The sequence below is a fragment of the Taudactylus pleione genome, unplaced genomic scaffold, assembly GCF_031769625.1.
Source record: "Taudactylus pleione unplaced genomic scaffold, aTauple2 ptg000579l, whole genome shotgun sequence".
Taxonomy (NCBI): Eukaryota; Metazoa; Chordata; class Amphibia; order Anura; family Myobatrachidae; genus Taudactylus; species Taudactylus pleione.
Genome location: NW_028284981.1, coordinates 5,135,985 through 5,156,982, shown reverse-complemented (window position 1 = coordinate 5,156,982; position 20,998 = coordinate 5,135,985). Strand labels below are relative to the sequence as shown.

General features: G+C 46.2%; 1 protein-coding gene across 2 annotated transcripts in view; it reads left to right on the top strand.

The window, feature by feature from the left end:
• Positions 1-20,998, top strand: part of IQSEC2 (IQ motif and Sec7 domain ArfGEF 2) — a 203,614-nt gene that overhangs the window by 91,321 nt on the left and 91,295 nt on the right. The window contains exon 3 of one of the 2 annotated variants that reach the window (XM_088453402.1): positions 11,652-11,747. The exons of the other annotated variant lie outside the window; for it this stretch is intronic. Within the exon in view, the coding sequence (XP_088309528.1) occupies positions 11,652-11,747 (96 nt within the window). The remainder of the gene's footprint in view (positions 1-11,651; positions 11,748-20,998) is intronic. 2 annotated transcript variants of the gene reach the window in all.

Below are 20,998 nucleotides of genomic sequence, written 5' to 3'. Positions count from 1 at the left end.
ATGTCCCTTCCTAGGATGCCACGTCTTTGGAGGATTGGGTACTCCAATGGTCCCAGGTGACTATAGCAATGTGGGATACGCTTACGGCTCTAGACAACCCACCTAGCAATATTTAAGAACTTGAGCACATAGTCGGTTTAACTTGCCACATACCGGGGTAGTAGTATTCTTTCTACAGCAGGATCCACCTAGGTTAAAAACATAGCTCAGTTTTCTTATGACTCATACCTGATGTACTCAGGGGTAGTCAACATGTGGACCTCCAGCTGCTATGGAACTACATATCCCAGCATGACCTGCCATAGCTGTGGCATGCCCTAAATGGCTCGTATGTGTGGTTCCACAGCCGCTGGAGGGATGCATGTTAAATATCCCTTGTACTATAGGTTTTGCAGAAGCACATGAACTGTTATCTGCTATGCTTGAAACAGAGTTGCACAAAACCACAAGATTAAATATTAAGGCTGGTCATGAATTTGGGAGATGCTTCAGTTTGAGAGCTTCAGAGGAGATCTGAACTCCATTCCGCTATCTGCCGGTCTTCAGTCACTCATTGCAAATTGCACTGGTACAATTTCATATAATGGTTATAGGACATTGTGATGGCCATCAGCTGTTCACTACATGATGCCATTATCTCTTACACCGTTTTATGTCTCTCGTTTGAGAACAGATCACCCGGACAGGCCTGTAACCTTAGGCACGTGGCCGTAAAATTGCATCTAGTCCTATAGATAGATGGTAGAAACTGTCCATCCTTTTAGACTTCTATGGATACCTCCTGTATTAAGTGGTAATTGTTCTTTACAGATACACAATCTAATGCAAATTCAATTATAGCTCCAATTGAGGTTGGTCCCCCATTGGCATCAAAAAGGTTGGTTATCGCTACATATCTTTAAATGTGCTTCATGCTCCCTTTGCTGTAGGCAATGATGATAGTGAGTGAGGGAACTACAGCTCTGGTGCCCTGACGCTCTCCTTTGGTAATGAATGAAGCTGGATGTTAAGCCATTAATCTGCTCGCTGGCATGGGTTCCAAATGCCTTCATTTCGGATTCTACCCAGGCAATTGCGATGAAATATTAATGGATCTCTGCTCCTGTGAAGGAGAACGCCAAGGGACGGATGTCTGTTATGGAGCCCAAGGGTGCACAAACTGCTCAGAAGAAGGGCTGTTAGAGGGCAAGAATATAAAAGTTCTGTACTTTCAGCTGTGGTGGAACATTCCCAACATCAGTTAACACATTTGGCGTATGAGCCTAAGTTTGACTATAGACGCATTAACATGCTTCCTTTACACTAACAATACAATACTTCTCCCTTTGGTCAGATAATGTTTCATACTGACCACCCTCCTAACAACTAGTGGGACAATACTGGGACCCAGCTCCTGAGTTAATGGCTCATGTATGATACTCGGGACCCTTTCCTGGTGGGGGATGTAGTTATGATCCTGGCTATCGGGATGCCGACGCTGACATCCCGACTGTAAAATTGTTTTAGCACGCCCAATTTCCGGTCTAAAATGAGGGGAGATTGCTGGGCGCCATTCTATTGATGAAAATTATCGCGCTGATCACTCTCATATTGGCCGGGTTCAGTTGCGTAAAACAGGTAAACCCGACCAAAGTGCTGGGCGCGATCATGAAAAGTGCTATTCAGGTGCCCAGCAGATGTGATGATCCGGAGGCGGACGGCATGCTCCTGGATGTGGCCACTGAACTTTGTGCGCTATATCGTTCTGTGTGTACGGATGACCAGTGTGTAGTTACATTGGCCGTCTCGTCGCCCACGATCCAGGATCATCTGATGTGTACCCAGCCGTACAGTGGACTCTTACATCCATCCAGTAGTGACAGCCACACTGTGGTCTGAAGGAGCGCTCAGTTGGCTCATTGATGGCCTTAGATCTAAATGAAATGCGAGTCCTAGTGGTATATTTACTAACGTGTGCGATTTTAGAAGTGGAGATGTTGCCAATAGCAACCAATCAGATTCTAGCTATTATCTTTCTGTAAGGTGCTAGATAAATGTTAAGTAGAATCTGGTTGCTATGGACAACATCTCCACTTCTAAAAACCTGCAGTTTAGTACATATACTGTACCGCCTATTGTGTGTCCTGGATGTTACTTATTAAAGTGATAAGCTGCAAACACACACAACGATTTTGTTACCAACGATTTTCTGTCAGATTTTATGAACGATTATCTGTCAGATTTTTTAGAGTGTAATGAACGATTTTTTGAACTACAAACGATTTTTGTAACTTCCCTTAATGAAAAAAATTCAGTTGGTCAGTCAGAATAAACTACAAACGGGAACGCGCATGAACGATAATCGTTCATCGTTATAACTCAGAAACTGAACAATTTTTTCAACGATTGAACGATTTAATACTGCAGCATAACTTCCCCTCTGGGAAGTCGGGGGATGAAACTGCTTGGGCCACAGTGGAATGAAGTGAGGACTCCAATATGATTGTCGTCCACGTCTGCTGAATACACGAAGAGGAACTTTTCTCAAGCAGTTGAGGAACACGTGGAATAGGAATGATATTTTTCTGTACAGTACATCTTACATTTAGTCTTCATCCTTTCTATAAATATGGATTATTTAGGATTTATTTTTTTTGTGTCCTAATGAAGAACAATGGCCAAATACTGCAGTCCTCCTAACAGTGCGCCTGTTCATCCAGTGAAAAATAAAATATGTGGTGAAATCACGCCGCTTGCACTCAGAGGGAATTGCAATCACACGCACCTCTCCAGCAAATCAATACTTATTGATTATTGCGGTCTCCGTTATTTGGTCTTGCTTTATTTATTACAATCTGCTGGATCTGGCCCCATATGTTTTATTCCGATGATTTGAATGTCCAGTTTCCAAGGATATGACAACCTCAGGAGCAACTCCCCAGTGCACGCAGGCACTTTCCCTGACGGCTGGGACTGCACACATGTCACTGTGGCGGCATCCTGCTGCTAGTGTTATAGTGGACACTAGTGGATGCCGGCGTCTGGATTCTGACCGCTGGGATTCGGAGCGTCTGCATCCTGTACCCCTCCCATACGTAATGCCTACAACCGTAATTGTAATATTTAGACTAATTTTAGATTGTAAGCTCCAATGGGGCAGGGACCGCCGTGAACGATGGAATACTCTCTGGGACCTGCTACATAAAACGCTACTTTTAGCCATTGATAATATATGATCATTATAGAGGAATAATACATAGATATGCCAGTATAATATTGTAATTAAACGAGGGGTAGGGGGAATGAACATTTTCAGGTTTAATACAGTAATGTTAAAATGAATGCATACAATCTGAGATTAGATCTATCGGGAGCAATTCAATTGAATTCAATGTGAATAACGCAGGGACAGAGTTTTTCAGTTTGGCGTGGCGCTAACGACATCGCGGCCAGCATTTAAGTGAAAAATCCCGGTTAGCGTGCCTAAACACCTGGCTTAATGTGCGCTAACTGGCATCTCTCGACTTAGGGCCCAATTCAGACCCGTTCGCTAAGCTGCGTAAGCACGCTGTGGGCGATTATCGCACATATGCGTCAAAGTACGCGTGCGCGAACCAGTCTCTGCGTCTGGGAATTGTGCGCTCGTAGTACACAGACTGGACGCTAATTTGAGTGACAGCGGCGTTTGTGGGTGGTAACAGGGGAAGGTGCTTGTGAACGGCGGAGTGGATGTGTGAACGCAGGCGTGTCTGGCCCGCTAAACGGCATTTTAGGGGTGTGCATAATTAGCAAAGAAGCGTAATTGTACACGTCACTTGATTATGTTTTAGCCAGCACAGGGGCTGATTCAGACCCGCTCGCGAGCGCAGGACGCTCGCAAACGGGTCGATGGTGCCGAATTGCGCATGCGCACGACGGAGGGAGCTCCGTCGTGCGCATGCGCGAGACCCGAATAACGACGGTCAAGCCGTCGTTATTGGTCTTGCACCAAAGGGGGCGTGCTGTCGATGGTGAGTGACAGCACGCCCCCTTTGGTGGGCGGGCCGGGGGCGTGCCTGCCAGACGGAGGCGTTCCCATGGGAAAGCCTACCGTCTGAAGCCGGCCCCACTGACATCACTAGTGATGTCAGTGGGAGTGATTTTGGCTCTGATAGAGCCAAAATCACTCCAGGGCTTGTGGCAGGGAGACCCTACCGCAGGGTCTCGTTGCAAGCCCGATGGTCGCGATGGTCTTGACCATCGCGACCATCATCATGGACACTGGTCAGAGCGTTCGGCTCTGAATCAGGCCCACTGATCGCAGTGCTTGCGGCAGGGTAGGGGCTACCTCAAGCGCTGCGTGCAGCTCCGATGGCTCTCGATGTCACCGATTAATCACACACTTCCTGGATATGACGTGTGCTAAGAAAGAAAGGTGGGCGTCTTTATACTCCTGCGTGCGCTCACTGCCGTCGCTCTCTAAGACATAGAGGTCATCCTTAAGCCATTCAGTGCTATCGCGGCATTTGCATACCCGGCCCCTTTTGGCAGCGTGCGTACGCAGCTTAGCGACCGGGTCTGAGTGACGGGCGTATTTGAAACATTTAGATAGCTCCAGAAACGCTTTCCCAGCGCTACTCACTTCGCGTTCACTTGAATCGCCCCCATTGACTATGTTTTGTAGATGTAAGTCATATTATTAGTTTACTGGACTTGTCTTTTCATTTGCTAGCATTGTGCATTCATTCACTGGTAATCTCTACACCTCTCCTGTATTTTTGGTTGTAAAATTCTAACCATTCCTTCAATCTTTGAACCCAAATTTTATTTTCAAAGTATACATAGTAATAATGATGGCACATGTCTTAAGTTGTATTGTCTACATACACCATCCCCTTTAAATATGAGAATTCCCTTAACCGCCACTGGAAGATTCACCCTATAAGAAATATGGCATGCAGCTTTAAAATTCAGTGTTACGTGCTGTTAGAGTGCCCTCTTGTGGATCTTTAGAACAAGTACTTCAGTGAGCAACTTTTTTATTTCTTCCTATCATTTTTCCAAGTGACAACTAACATTACAAACAAATATTAATGATTAATCTATTTAATTGTCCATTTTTTTTATTTTATATCATCTCCTATTGGCAGTATTTTTAGCAATCTCCAGTATTCAGGTGCAAAAAGTTTGCCTGGCTGGCTTTTATTTTTACTGTGTAGTCTGGCTCAGCGGTTAAATACCTTTTTTTAAACACGCTTCACTACACCTACAGATGTGTCCTTGTACACCTAGCCTCAATACACCATGCAGCTCGCGCGAGACTCATCTTGCACCAAGCATCCTTTTTGTGTCTTAGTAACAAACCACTTCACGAGCCTGCACTGATTCATTTAATATGCGACACTTTTATATCTGTGTGCACCTGAATCTATAAACGAAGCACAACAGAACTTGGCATGGAAGCCATAGTAGCTCTTTGTATACTGATTCGGACGCACACATATATACTACTGTCGCATATCAAATGAATCGGTACAGTCTCATGAGGTGGATTGTCGCCTCCGTCTGTGACGAACACGCATTTTCAGGTGAAATGGACGCTCTGCACAAGCCAAGTCAGACGGGACCTGGCATGCCGAGAAGGACTGTTTGGTGCTACAGCAACAATAGTGTATGACGACATATCTGTGGGTCGTTCCATGCCAAATCATCGCAAAAAAAGTAACTTTTCAACCCAACTGTTTCAGATTCTCGTGCAATTTGGTAGGATGGTAATGACATAAAGTGAATATCATATGTAAAGTTTTAGCCCTCAGTGATACAAGTTGCAAACATGACAAAAAAAATTTAAATTTATACTTGCAAGGTCAACTAAAACGAATCATAACGTTGCTTCTAATTGTGGTAGAACTCTCATGTTGGTCTTGTTTTGAAGCTAAGGGATCATGGTTTTCATAAAAAATAGTTTTATTTTTAAATATTGACTTCTACCGTGGGTCACTTAGCCGCAGATTATCCGATGCTAAATTGTACAATGTAGCGCGGATAAGTAAAGCATGCAAGGGGCATGATGCAATAATTGCAAGGACGGTATTTCAAAGCTGCCTGCGTGCAATTCCATCCTGTGCTGGATCAAGCCCATAAATTGATCTGGCTGGACCAATATGCAATCTGTGGCACCTATCCTTGTGTATCAATGCCTATTTCCCTATAGGGTGTTAGCCTGCAAGCAGGGCCCTTTAACCTATGTCTGTCTGTTAATCTAATCCCAGCTGCACACTGTTCAGGCCACAGTATGAATTGATACTGGGCTAGTGCCAGCTCCATAGAAATTGCTATTTAGATGAGATGCATCATATTCCAACATGCTGGGACTTGTGGTTCCACAGCAAGTGGGTGATGCCTGTCCCTTACCTGGCCTCTGCCTCTGTGGCCAGTCTCCTCCTCCCACTCTCCTGACACTTCCTTCCGATTGACAAGTTCTCTACCCAGAGTGCTGTGCAGCCAAAAAAATCACTTAACAGTGTGACAGCGCCAGTGGGCGGGGGCCCCAATCTTCAAGTCAGTGCCAGGATTTGGGCAGTGGAGGCGAAGCTAGTCTGCGATCAGGGGTGTCACTAGCCCTTGCTCCGCCTCCGGCCACTGTGGTGCTGCCTGACTCTGTGCGGCCGGCTGGCAACAAATGCAGCTCACCCCCCAAATCCGGAGCTGGTAGTTGGTAAACAGACACCGTGGAGGCTGTACGTGGGGCGATCACCCCTTCCCTCGTCGTCCAGCGCTGATGCTTCTGACAGCATCAGCACAGACTTTTGACAGACAGAACTGGCCATGGGTGGCACCGCTGGCAGGTGCCCCTGGCGAGTGCCGTCCTGGCCAATAGGTATATACGCCCCTGCTTCCATTAGAAACACATTCACTAGAAGGGACACAGATCTCGGCTGTCATCTTTCAGCCCAAAAAAAAAAAAAGAATTTGGCTGGAAGGGAGCGCCGTGGCGTCCAAACTGTCTGAGGGTGTTCCTGTAGTTTAGTCTATTTTATAGCACTACGAGCTATAAAATAGTATGTAACGTCATTCTCCATTCCAGATGTAAATGGACAAAGGCCAAAGTAAACAGTCGCTCAGAGGCCTTTCTCTGTCTTTGGTGGTCTTATTGTTAATTTATTATTATATACATCAGTCTACAAATTGAAAGAAAGCAAAACATATAACTTGCTTTGGAGCATATTCGCTAAGGTAGAGTTAATAAATTGAATAGGTCTACATGTCTTTTCACCCTAGATCTCTCAATAGAATTTGCAGCTAAAACTCACTCTGTGGACATATAAATCCTTACTGTCTTTAGGGCTCATTCACAATCAGAATTTTCCTCAGTGCCCACACCGTGTGAAAGGCTAGAAATCCTGAATATTTGTACTGCGTTTGTTGGACTGTGCTTTCCTGTAAGTAAAAGGGACGAGGACTGATCTTCAGGACGGCAAACGTGCATTTGAGTCCTCTTGTTGGAAAGAAAAGACTGTGAGACAAAATGAAAAGAAAAAAAGCTGAACAAAAGAAGCAGAAAGAAAAGCTGGTCATCGCCACTGTAAACGCATCCAACCCACCTCGTTATCGATCTCATAGACTCCTGTCCTGTAAAACGAACTCCTCAGTGCAGAAATAATCCAAATTCAGCCAGGAGCTGCTCAACTCCTGTCCAAACTTTTGTGCTGCTGCAGATGCCAACAGATTTAAGCAGTTGTGTATATGTATATAATATATCATTTTTTTATTTTTGAGATACTGTTTCAAAGAGCGAATTGGTTGGGAAGCTTAGATGGGCGTTTCTGGAAAACTATTGGTCTGAGAGCAGGGTAATGTATTTGTGATATCTGCCCTATGCTGAGATGTACCTATCCCTTTCAGTGTCTCCCTCCATAAGTGCAGCTTCTCTGCCTCCACCTAATTATTAACTGGCAGTTGGGTTTTTTTAGACAAAATTATTGACTGGCAGTTGGATTGCTTTTAACTAAAAACAAAAATATCATTGTGCTGTGTGTGATTGGGTCACAAACTAATTCTTATGCAATTAAAATTTGAGTGGCAGTGACTCGTCCAGGAGGAATATCCTGTCTGCTAGCACCTGTCGCCCGTCATCGTGGTTATTGGCTATGTGGAAACATTGGTTTTCTCAAATAGGGGAGCCTACTGCAGAGTAGGAAGTGGAGTGTATTGTGCTCAAAAGAAGCCTTCATGGGAAAGAGGTATATGTATGGAGTGGTGTGACCATCTCCAGAAGATGCCTCTGTCTGTGCTCCTGGTTTTGTAGAAGTCATCATTTATGTAGACTTGTACCTATATTAGGTGATAAAGATACACCTCCAAGCAGGCATATTTACGTTACGTACAGGTCTGCATAGCCTACGTTGAACTTTTCCTAAGTGATATCTACTCCAGTAACATCCAGGTCAGAATTTCTGCGACTCCGCGTCTCCTGTACTTGGTTGCGCCCATTTTGGAGCATCGCAGTGCCCGAGATAGTCTCGGTAAATTCCACTTTGTATCAGCCCTTCTGTTTTTTTAGGCAAACTGGTAAAATCGCCCGATCTCCCCAAGTCTCCTTGTGTGTGACTATCTTTAGTCCAGTCACTACATATCCATTTTCTGCTTTTCCAAGTTCCTTCCATCACCACATAGTCACCCACATGCTGACTATAGAAGAGAATATCCTCTATCCCCATGGTTTCACTGCTCTAATCTCGCTTCTACCATTCTGCCACCATATATCCACTGGTCTATGCTGTGGTAACACTGCTACTATGCCGGTCGGATAGTAAGCTTTTGGGGAGAGTAAAATTGCTTGTCACGGATTCCACCTAAACGGCCGCGCACAATCTGATTTTCTGTCCTGCATTGCTATAAACCTTTCAGTTGCAGCATCATGTAAACCGTATGCTGGGTTTAATTGGTCGAAGAGAACATTGTGTTCCTCTCATATAGGCAATCCTATGCGGTTTGTATTGCTCTTCTTAGAGTAGGTTACCCCCATATCCCTCGCCCCAGTTCCCCCGAACCATCCATTTCCATAACCTGTACAAGGCTCTCCGCTCTCCCATTCTTTATATCTGTCTCATTGTTCATCGCTCTCTCTCTCTCTCCTTGTGTGTAACGTAGTCGCTGCTGAGTCTGTTGTGTATTATCAGGTTGTGCATCCTTTGCTGTTTGTGATTGCTGTGCTGGGTTCCTGTGGCTGTAAGTGCAGCAGGTTTATAGTGACTTTGTTGTAGTTGTTTAGTTTGCGGTGCTGTTTTTTTATTTCTGATTTACTTGCAGCTTTATATTTAGACGCAGTTATCCATTTTTGGCCAAAGGATGATGCTTGCAATAAATCCAGACCTAAAAAGTACCTTATAAATGTTAATTAAGTATCCCATTAATAAGTGTGTTCCATCATTAGAATTGGGTAAGTTTTTTCTTTTTTTTTAATCCAAATTCTGTTCCTTAGAACCATTGCTTTCAGGGTACACTTATGTAGGCACATGTAGATGCTGTCCTGTTTATAACTTACATGGTACATAGCATTAAAACAGGGACGGGAAAAAAGTGCTTCCCCCCCCCCCCCCTGTTGCTGTAAAACTACACATCCCAGCATTGCCTGCCACCGTTTATCTATTTGGCCATGCTAAAACTTTTGCGGGGCATGCTGGGATGTGTAGTTCATTAGCAGCTGGAGAGCTGCTAATTGCCCATCCTTGCTTTAAATGATTCAAATACCCATCAATTAGATCTTTAAAAGTTGTGTATAATTACCCTTTTTGTTTACAATCCAAAAAATCTGGTGTCCTATCCATTGCTTCCATTTTTGCCTTTAAGTGAATCTAACACCTACCTACAGCAGAGATAGCTATGTGATGGTTTGGGACAATAGCTATTACAATGCAGCTAATCTGTCTACTAGGAACATCACTGTGCCACACAGTGACGGCGGCCATTTTGTGGGCAGAACCAATTTTCATGAAAATGGAACTTGATCTCTGTGACGACACTAGGTCCGAATGACTTTATAGGCTGCATTTTCCTAAATATTAGTTCAGCCCACAAATGGTGACCTACCGCTGTTTGCAGGTGAGCGGTACACTTTGTCTTAAAATACATTAAGCTTTTAATATAAAACCTATTTAAATCCAGAGAAGCTGTCATGGCGAGGGCTAGGAATCCCCACCTAGAAATTACTAGACTTCATTTTTACGCTTTGAGTGGTTATTCATCGGGAGAATCCCCCTGTAAAGGTATCCGGATGAAAGATTGACAGTCAAGAGGTTGACACCAGATGGTCGACAGGTTCAAATGGTCGGCACAAAAATGGTCGGCATGCTTTTTATGTTTTGTTTTTTTTCAACATTTTCGGGGTTAGGTTTAGGCATGGGGGGGGGGGGCGGGAGTAGTTAGGGTTAGGCACCAGGGGGAGGGTTAGGATTAGAGTTAAGTTAGCACTGTCGACCTTTTGTATTGCATGTCGACCATGTGATGTCGAACTATTGACTGTCGATCTTGGTACTGTCTATCTTTTATACCAGGCCCCCTGTAGATCAGTGTTGTGCTGCAAAGGTCACAGGGTATGGGAGAACCATGTCTGACTACTGTGGTGTAAATCTAATGCACTCTTCTCTTACAACCAAATGTCACACAATGTAGCCGTCACCTTACTAAGAGCAGCTAATACCCATTTTGCGGATAGAGCCAATATTCGTGAGAATGCAGCCTATGTACCCATTTTATGCCCTGGCTCAGTCACTAGACCCCAGTAAATTAATAGGGACAGATTCAATTCAGTTCCATTATAACCACGCATGTACCGAGAGGAGAACTTTGCGGTTTTATTTTGCTCGCACCTCTATAGGACTACATACAGAAACCAGAGCGGTTTTCTTGCCTGCATACACTACGTAATATTAGCGCCGGAACCTCATGGCTAATTGAATTAACCCCCATAGTCTGTATATAGAGGCTGCCCACAAATCGGCTGCTTCCAGGGTGCGGAGGCGACAGGTGCATTAATATTGGGGGTATATGCTGATAAGTTGTGATTACCAATGTATGTGATACAGGGCTTCTTGGTAACGAACTTCAAGCTGGTGCTGGCTGTCTGTCTCCTGTATTTCCTGTACACCCTGTATAAGAGCACAGAGGAAAAGCTAGCTGTGAGGAAGCGGGTTTCATATAACACAAGGGGACGGGCGCGGGCTGTTCTATAGCGTCGGCCCTGCCCTAGGCACAGTGAGCTAACACGCCCCCATCTGTTAATGTTTAACAGTAGGTGGTTGATTTAAGACCAAGTAGCCAGATAAATAAATATGAAAACTATTAGGGAAAACCCGACCATTTGCATGCCTCCCTGAGCAGCGCTGTCCCGTAGGATAAGTCCGGCACCGTTGCTGGTCCCGAGCTGTGTGTATGCCTCTTATTTGGGCCCATGTGTCCTGTCTCAGGGTCAACGCTGTCACTGTTGTCTTGTGTTTGAGTTCTGTCTTTTTCTTGACTCTGTGTTTTTTTTTCTTTTTTCTCTCTCCCTCCCCCCCAACTCCTCTCCCCCCCCATCTTCTTGTCTTCTCTTTTTTCACGATCTTTTTCTCCTTCCTCCCTTTTCTATCTCCCTGACCCCCATTCTCTTCCTTTTTCTCTCCCTCCATCCCCCCTTTCTCTGTACCCTGTAGGTCTTCCTCGTCTCACACTCTTCACCAGTACTGCTGCCCCGCTCAGTCGCAGCTCTGCATGCAGCTAGCCCCCCCCGTCAGGCACACTGACTGCAGGTAAGAGCTAGAGCGGCAGGCTTCACACTGCCCCCCCCCCCCCCCCCCCATTCCCACACAGACTGGTCCAGTGCCTCTCACAGACTGGGCCGGTGACATCACTTCCTGCACCCATATCCTGTCTTCCCACACATCTGTCTCGTGTTTGTTATGTATCTCATTAAATAACACCATCACTGCAATTCAACACCTCTACCCCCTCCCCCCCCCCCCCCCATGTAGGTTCCTGGTGCACGTCTTTGCACCAGAGTTCCTCGTGCACATTTTTACACCAGGCATCCTGGTGCACATCCTCACACCAAGCCACTTGTCTTTCTCCACTGCAGAGTCACATCCAAGGAAGCTTACCCTCCTGCTCTAACCCCTCATCTGTTTGCCAAAATGCCTTTTCTTTGGTTCCCACCATCCTCTTCTCAACTGTTTTTTATAATGTTTTTTTTTTGCCAGTCTCTGTTGTCTTGTTGCTTCAGTCGTTATCCTCATTAGAGGGTACCCGTTACCTATACACAGCAGATTCAGCCTATTTGTTGTCCAAATCAACATTCATGCAAACGCAGCTTATAACAAACTGGTAGCATCGCTGCTGCATGAGGAGTTTGTGGCCTGTGCTTCAGTAATGCAAGTAGTCCCTATTCGGACTATTGACATAAAATGGCTGCCTCCATCAAAATAAGGAATTCTCCCTTCAAGCCAAAATATACAGTATTTCAGGGAGGCACTTGAGGTCAATAAGTTAAGTATAGAGTTCAGTCAACCATTTTGTGGACTGCTCCAACATTTATAATTCAGCCTATGATCAGACCAGGCACTGATGACATCACCCCTTGTGCACCAATGACACTAATCTTTGATGAATTGTTGGCATTGAAATTAAGTCCCGTCATTGGTTGGTCCAACTCACAAGATGGCTGACTCCACTGTATGTAGATAATGACCACATATTGACAGGTTCTTTCTTCCCTAAAGTTGGTGCCTCATTACTATTCTGTTCTCTTCCCAGCATAGGCGCACACCAGTATCCGCTGTCATGTTGACACACTGATGGTGTGTGGAAACAGCAGGCCATTCACACTTGGAAAAAAATTGTAAAACAAGTGGTTGCCGTTTTTATTCAAGTAATAACATTGTGAAAATACTCCTCTGAATTTGGATGGTGGGGACCGAGAAATAATGTGTTTTCTAATAAATGGGAACGACAGACAGGAAACAGAGATTAGTTATTGTGAAATGTTGCAAAGCATTTCATATATAAACTCGATTATTTTAACGGTTTTGCACCATTTTACCAAATTATCTAATGATCTCTGCCTGCAAGCCTGCAGGTGTATGAAAGTCACTGATATCAGATGTTTGTGTCTAGACACGTATACAGGAATGGTGCTTACTCAATGCAAATTCCTGGATCTGATAGTGTTCATTCTAGCACCCTGCACCTGTCACAACCCATGCAGTTCCTTTTTCCTGCCAGGGGTGTCGCTCTCTGGTGCTTTTAGCACACTCGGCTGGATACAGACCAGAGGCCCTGATTCAGAGCCGGATGCTCTGACCAGAGCGCTCGCTCTGAATCAGGGCCCACCTCCATTAAAATGGAGCGTCCTCCTGGACGCTCGTATAGCTGTGGGTCACCACCCACAGCATATATGAGCATGCAAAAAGATGGTGACCATCGCGACCATCGGAACTGCGAGTGAAAGCCTGCGGTTGGGTTTCTCAACCGCAAGGCCAGGAGTGATTTTGGCTCTATCAGAGCCAAAATCACTCCCACTGACATCACTAGTGATGTCAGTGGGGTCGGCTTCAGATGGTAGGCGTTCCCTTGGGAACGCCTCCGTCTGGCAGGCACACCCACCAAAGGGGGCGTGCTGTCAGTCACCATTGACAGCACGCCCCCTTTGATGAGACACTCCGAGCGAAGGAAAGTCCTTCGCTCGCCGGGTCTCGCGCATGCGCACGACGGGGCTCCCTCCGTCGTGCGCATGCGCAGTGGGGAACATCGACCCACTTGCGAGCGTACTGCCGCTCGCTAGTGGGTCTGAATGACCCCCAGAGTGTGCTAGAAGCACCCCAGGCAGGAAATAGTTACTGCATGGTCTGAGACAGGTGCAGGGTGCTGGAATGAACTCTACTCTGATACAAGTTGAATACATGGTATAATAAAACATGTATTAAGTGCTTATTTTTGTGTGTAGTTCCCCTTTAGGTTAAGGAGTAGAACCCATAGTGCAGTTTTCCTTGTGCTACTGAAACCAGTCAATCGTGATTTGTAAGATCTTGCGCAACCTGTAATTGGTTAAATTCAGTCCGAACATATCAGAATCCAGTGACCTCTAACTCTAAAATGACAAAATACCTTATCGGGACATTACCATGAAACAAATGTTTTTTGTTTTTTTATTTATTGGGCTTCTAATGTTTCTTCTGAATATTTTATTGGTGTGGAATCGCTGTGTTCCCATGTCTAGTTTTCTGTAAGTACAGGGAGTGTTTTGTGCTACTAAAGCAAGGGGCCCTCCAGCTGCTGTGAACTACACATCCCAGCATGCACTGCCATAGTTTTAGCATGCTGTTATATCAAAAAGGTGGCATTGCATGCTGGGATGTGTAGTTCCACAGCAGCAGGAGGGCCAAGGTTGAAGACCCCTGCATTAAAGCATACCAGTCCCCTACATAAAATGCAGGTGGCCATTTTGAGTGCTGAACAAATATCAATTTACTAGGAAGCTCTGATATCTCTGAGGAATAAAATTAACTAAAGTTCATAGTAACGCAGTCAGCTCAATAGGAAGAAATTACATTTCAGTAACAGTCCTATACCCCATACCCAGTTAGAGGGCTGGATGTATCTTTGTGTCAAAGCATTGTTTGTTCCCTCATGCTTTGGACTGGGCTGAAGTTTCACAGCCAGAGACCTAATACAGATATTGATGCACTGACAACTTGCCCATGGTGACTGAGCTAAAGACTGAGCTTAGAACTATTAGCCAAACCAATTTAGTCATAAAATATTTCCTGAACATGTTTCCTAATGGGAGCACTTGGGATTTCTATGTGCAGCCATGTTTCCTGGGACTGCTGTGTTCCCCCACAACCTTGGGCAAAAACAGTGGAGTATAGTGGTTAGCAGAAGGGCCAATCAGAAGGCAGCAGTGACAAGATTGTGGCTTGCGATTGGTCCTCTCCCTCGCACATCTCTCTGTCCCAATTTAAAGATGGTGGTTTGCAGTTTCCCACAATACAGAACAGGCAGGGCCCGGATAAAACAGATGCATGTAGAAGTTCCTGGGGGTCCATCTTGAGGGAAGGGGGGGATATTAGAAAAATATATTATTTTGTTTTATTGCAGCTTTAATACTCAAACAGACAATAATAATAATAGTATATTTTCCTTTAAATTCCTTGGAGTGTATGGCACATAGACACAGACTGTATTGAGATGATATAGTCCACCCTACATTGCACCCAGCATAAGGAGACCTTGTGGAGAAGGGGGATTCCTGTCACCGATCAGGTGAATTTGGTTCTGGGTGTGACCTATTAATGTTTCGGCACACGCTCTTATCTTATTACCACAGCACATCAGTTCCAGTAATTACAGCGATAGGGGCAGGAGATTGGCGTGCTGTGCAGCGCCCTTGTAGTGACACAGTACTCCATTGCTTCCTTGGTTAAAGACTCCTGGGGTTTTTTTTGTACCTTTTGCTTGTGCTATAATTATATTTTATAGCATTTGTTTCATGATCTTGTCCCATAAATTTGGCAAATATATGCATAAATGCGTATGATATACAGTTTGGTAATAGTTTATTAACAGTAACAAAAAGCACTTCTGATTGACGTTTTCTAAGTAGCAACGCTCAGTGCAGTCGCCAGTAGTAAGGCTGCTGTAGGTAACCCGCGGCTCCCCTGCTGTTATGGAACTACAATGACCAGGCATGCTGTGGCTGGTAGTTCTGTTGCTACTGGAGAGACCCAGGTTTCCTCCTCCTTCTGCTGTAAGGCAATCGCACTGTCCTCTGTGCCACCCCAGTCATTTCATGAAGTTCTGCTCTGGATCATCCAACTGTGCTCATCCACATCATGACCTACACCTCACCGGTGTCTCCAGCCTGCCTTCCTTCATCTCATCATCAACTTCACTGGAATTTTACTTTGTTCGTGATTCGTGTCCTGCTTCCTACCGTCATTTTCATGGGTTGTTTCATGTCTCCAAGTTTCTCTGACCACAGACTCGCTACCATCTCTCACCCTGCTGTGGAATCACGCCTACATCTTTACCTCCCACTCTGCTCCCCGTGTGTCTCTCTGCAGGGGTGGTGATGACGATGAGGAGGAGGTTGTCCATCAGTTCTGCTGCCCTGCCTCTGAGTGCAGCAGTCCATCCTCCAGGTAACATGGAGAGACTTGGTCCCTGCCTCCCACTCCCCTGGACTTCTGCCATCTCCCCCTCCCCGTCCTCTGGATCACAGGTTTCCGTCGAGGGTTGGGGCTGCTCCATGCCTTTTTGAAAGGGTGTTCATCCGAGGACTGTGACCCAGTACGGACCTTTTTATGCTTCAGCATGGATTCAGCACTGACCACTCGCTCCAGGAGGGGGAGCCACTTGCTGAGTGACCAATCCCTTCATTGTCCGAACCTCTTTGTGCCTCCTGCTTCAACACACCAACACAGCGAAGAGATGGCCGCTAATCTCTGCACATAGAAACGCACAGACACCAAACACATGCTACCCGACCTCCTCTCCGCCAGGGTCCCAGGAACCAGGACCGTTCCTGCCTGTGGCAGATCTTCACTGCATCATCCCCTACTCTCTTCTCTCTAGGGGAGGAGGGGGGGCTGTGAGGAGCTCATCCTTTTGTGAAACCAAATGGCGTGAGGTGTATTTTGTGATTACCCCGAGATTATTTCCCCTTGTGTTGCAGAGGCCTGCTACTCTGCGTATTTCCTATGCAGTAACATGGGGGGAGGCTGCCTACAGACCAAGCCTTGTGTGCATGAATCTCCAGCAACCCAACAGCCTATCTTTTCAAACTCCCCCTCCCCTCGTATGCTGCTCTTTCAACGGCCATTTTGTCTGTGTGTTCTTTCACCATCTTTGTCTGTGAGACCCGGACTCTTGTCCTCATTGACTGTGACTGCAAAGTGTCCTTTTTGTCTGACCTCCGAGCCCTCTGTGTTTTTCGGTGTGACCTTCGAACCCAAGCTTTCCCCTGTCCCAACCATCATGTCCGAGGTATCGAAAATCTTCCTCTCCAGCTGTGTGGTCCCTATGCACCCATGACCCCTGCCCCCTTTGTCACTCCGTTTCCGTCTGGCTCCTTCTGTGTCCTCCAAAGCTTCCGTTTGCTTGCTTTATCCCTCTAAGGCTATCTTATTTCTTCCACTCTTCAATGCTTTATTTTGGGAAACCTCCCCAGGCTTTCGCTCTGTTCCTTTCTCCCTACAAGTTCCCCTCTCTGTAAATAGCTATTTATGGTACTCTCCACTCAAAGAATAATTTACAATAAAAAGATGCTCAAATCTAAATAAAGACAATTGAAAGCTGTCCCGGGCATATTTCATTTTTTTTTCCTCTCTCTGTGTCTTGTCCTAGAAAATCGGTTCTCATGATCTAGTCGATATATGATATTATTTTGTGAGACTTATTCAGATATTGTGGTAGGTAAAAAAAAAAAATGGCATCTTTAAAAAAAACTTCTGCTACTCTTAATTAATAAGTATAAAAAAAGTATCTATATATTCGATAACCAATACATCTACAATAAGTCAGAACAAATGAATGAAAAGCAAAACTGAAAATATAACCAGTCTGTGTAAATTGTAAAACCTTTATTACCCTTGCGACCGGGGTTCCCTGCTCAAAAGTTTGCTGGCGACCGTAAAGTTATACACACTACGCGATATTGTTAACGATTTGGCCGATTCCAACGCATCGCAACGTCCAATCGGTAATATCATGCAGTGTGTATGCACTACAACGTGTTGTGCGTGCTCCTGTGGGGTCGTCAGCCGCATTTCCTGATCTTTTGTACATGCAGTCAAATCGGGCAACGCGGCTGATGATCCCATGCAGCGATATGCGGGAGCCGGCATATCAGGCGGTCGGGCACCGGATTGCCCAATGTGTACGGACCCCCGATATGTCGGCCCGTGGACGGGGGGGTCGTGGGTCGCATCGCTGGGTACACAGGCATTTAGTGTGTACCCAGCTTGGGCTATGGGGTGGATAGGACATTACAGTTTTACCACTGGGTACACTGCTCCTTATTATATCTTTAATTGTAGTACTGTGGCTGGTGTTGCCATGTGCGCTTAATTATTTACAGTTATTTACGTAGAGCACACATAGGCCCTCATTCAGAGGCGGTCGCAAGAAGCGAGCACTCGCTCTGAATGAGGGTGGCCGCTTGTTTTTTTAAGTGCAGCCTCCTGGTCGCTAACTAAGCTGTGGGTTACAACCCAGAGCTTAGCTAGCGACCAGGAAACCACCCCCCGCCATGTCTGCAAAACGGGGCGAGCTGTCGATCAACATCGACAGCCGCCCCTTTTGTAGTGAGCTCCAGAGCGAGAGAAATTCTCTCTCGCTCCGGGGCTTGCGCAGTGCGGCAGCTACGCGTGCGCAGGGCCTAAACATCGACCCGGTTGCGAGCGCTCAGAGCTTGCGACCGGGTCTGAATGAGGACCATAGTCCGCAGCACTTTACAGAGAATATTTGTTCATTCCCATCAGTCCCTTCCCGAGTGGAGTTTACAATCTGTATTCCCTACCACATGTACACACACACTAGGGTTATTTATTGTCGTTAGCCAATTAACCTACCAGTGTATTTGTAGAGTGTGGGGGGAGAATATACAAACTGTACACAGAGGGCCTGATTCAGAGCCGGACGCTCTTTCAGAGCGCTCGCTCTGAATCAGTGCGAGCGGCCAGGATGATGGTCGCGATGGTCAAGACCATCGCGACCATCGGACTTGCGACGAGACCCTTGTGGTAGGGTCTCGTTGACGCAAGTACCAGTGGACTTCTTGCTCTTACAGAGCAAGAAGTCCACCCACTGACATCACTTGTGATGTCAGTGGGGCCGGCCCTAGACGGTAGGCGTTCCCATGGGAACGCCTCCGTCTGGGCAGCCATGCCCCCAGCACACCCACCAAAGGGGACGTGCTGTCACTCAACATCGACAGCACGCCCCCTTTGTAGCGAGACCTGGAGCGACGGCTTGCCCGTCGCTATCCGGGTCTCGCGCATGCGCACGACGGAGCCGCCTCCATCGTGCGCATGCGCACTGGGCCAACATCGACCCTCTCGTCGACATCGAGCGCTCGCGAGTGGGTCTGAATCAGGCCCAGAGAGTGCAGCAACAATTACCATCACAGCAAACAGAACCAGGGTCCTGCAGGCCGCAGTGTGCTTAATCTGATATTGCCTAGGACTAAGTGCTGCCTCTGATTGGGTGGATTACATGTCAGTCACTGTTACTTATCGGGGGCACTGCACAGTAGAGGTGGTGCCAGCCTGGCGCTTTTCCAGCCTAGGCCCTTAGCTAATATTTCTAGCATTTTGTTTTTATTGCAGCTGGAACAGCCCAGCACTTTTATTATCTCACATCTTATAGTGAGCACTTTAATCGCTCGGCGTGTCCTGGACCTGCTCACATATAATTGGATAACGTTGGTATTGAGCGCTGGGGACATTTGTCCAAAATACTGCAGTGCTTTGAAAAATTGCTGGAGTATTTAAAGTGCTTGCGTAATGTTCTCTCCCATCATTGAAATTAATGACTTTCATTTGGAGTGTCTGCACGTCGCCCTTCAAACAGGGAGTGGAAAATGTCTAGGCAACAACACCCTTAATCGTCTCCATCACCCTGAACAGTGCAAGAAGTTACGACTGACACGTGGTCTACGCCGTCACGGGTACTAGTGAGCTCATCGGGGTCATTCTTGCCAACTCTCCCTGATTGCACCTTACCTCCATTGTGTAGCTGTTATGTATAATAAAAAAACAAAGATGTATACATTCCAATGGGATCATTAGTATCATTTCCCTGCTTTGGTTATAAGGCACAATGGGCCTGATTTCAGCAGGGATCGCAATTCTGCTTATACGCACGCAATGCAGTTGCTAATATCAACGGGGATATGTAAATGTTCGCATTGCGATCGCAGGCTAACACAAGGACGCCCACTACCTCTTACATCCGTTCACTTCTGCAACATAGCGAAACAATCGGTAACATCGGGTAACATCGGACCCATACACACAGTTAAGGCAGGCCAGACCTCACTCAGGAATTGCTTACTTCAGCGCACGCTATGAGGCCACAGGTGGCTTATGGTATTGCAGTGATTAATTTATGCACGCCCCTGCAACGCCTTTGAAACGCATTGGCACACCTGCGTTCGCCTGGCCACTCCCCCGTTGCCACCCTCAAACGGCACTTCCTGTCAATCACTCTGCCATGGGTCTGCGTATCATCTGCGATCGCAGTGGCTAGTTTGCACATGTGCACTGCGATGCATGCGCAGATTGCGAAAATCGTCCGACTGCGTGCGTCTTAGCTCTTGCAACAATTGCTGATTTAGGCCCAATGATCCCTATGGATACATGTATTTTCTGAAAAGTATCACTGTGTTTTCATCAACAAATAGATCTTACTAACTGCGTTGGGGCTCATTCACATTTGGATGCCAGTCAATGTTATGGCACGCCCACTTTATCGCCGTGGTAATAGGTGTTGCTTTCACAATCTCCCTGAAACCTGAAAAGCTTTTTCAAAAGTAGGCAAGTATGGATATAGGGCCTGATTCAGAGCCGCTCGTTCGCTCCGAGCGATGTTTGCCCAACTGCGCATGCATACGGATCGTTATACGCATGCGCGAACCGGTCAGTGCGGTCAAAATTCATATGCTCGCAAAAGAGCGAATGCCTGATAATTTGAGTGACAGAAAGAGGCGTATGTGGGTGGTAACAGGGGAAGGTGCTTGAAAACGGGGAGTGGAGATCCGATCGCAGGTGTGCTTAAAGGTCAAAACGGGCGTTTTATGGGTGTGCATAATTAAAACAGCAGCGTCATTGACCACGTCACTGGGTTATTTTCTAGCCAGAACTGCTCGCAAAATTGTGGTAGCAAAAACCAACCACAAGAATAGCGAGCAGCTCATACCCTGGTCGATGTACTCGATTAATCTAACAAATAGCGGAGATGACGTAGGATGCGAGCGGCCAGGGGGCGTAGTTTCCCAAAAAACGAC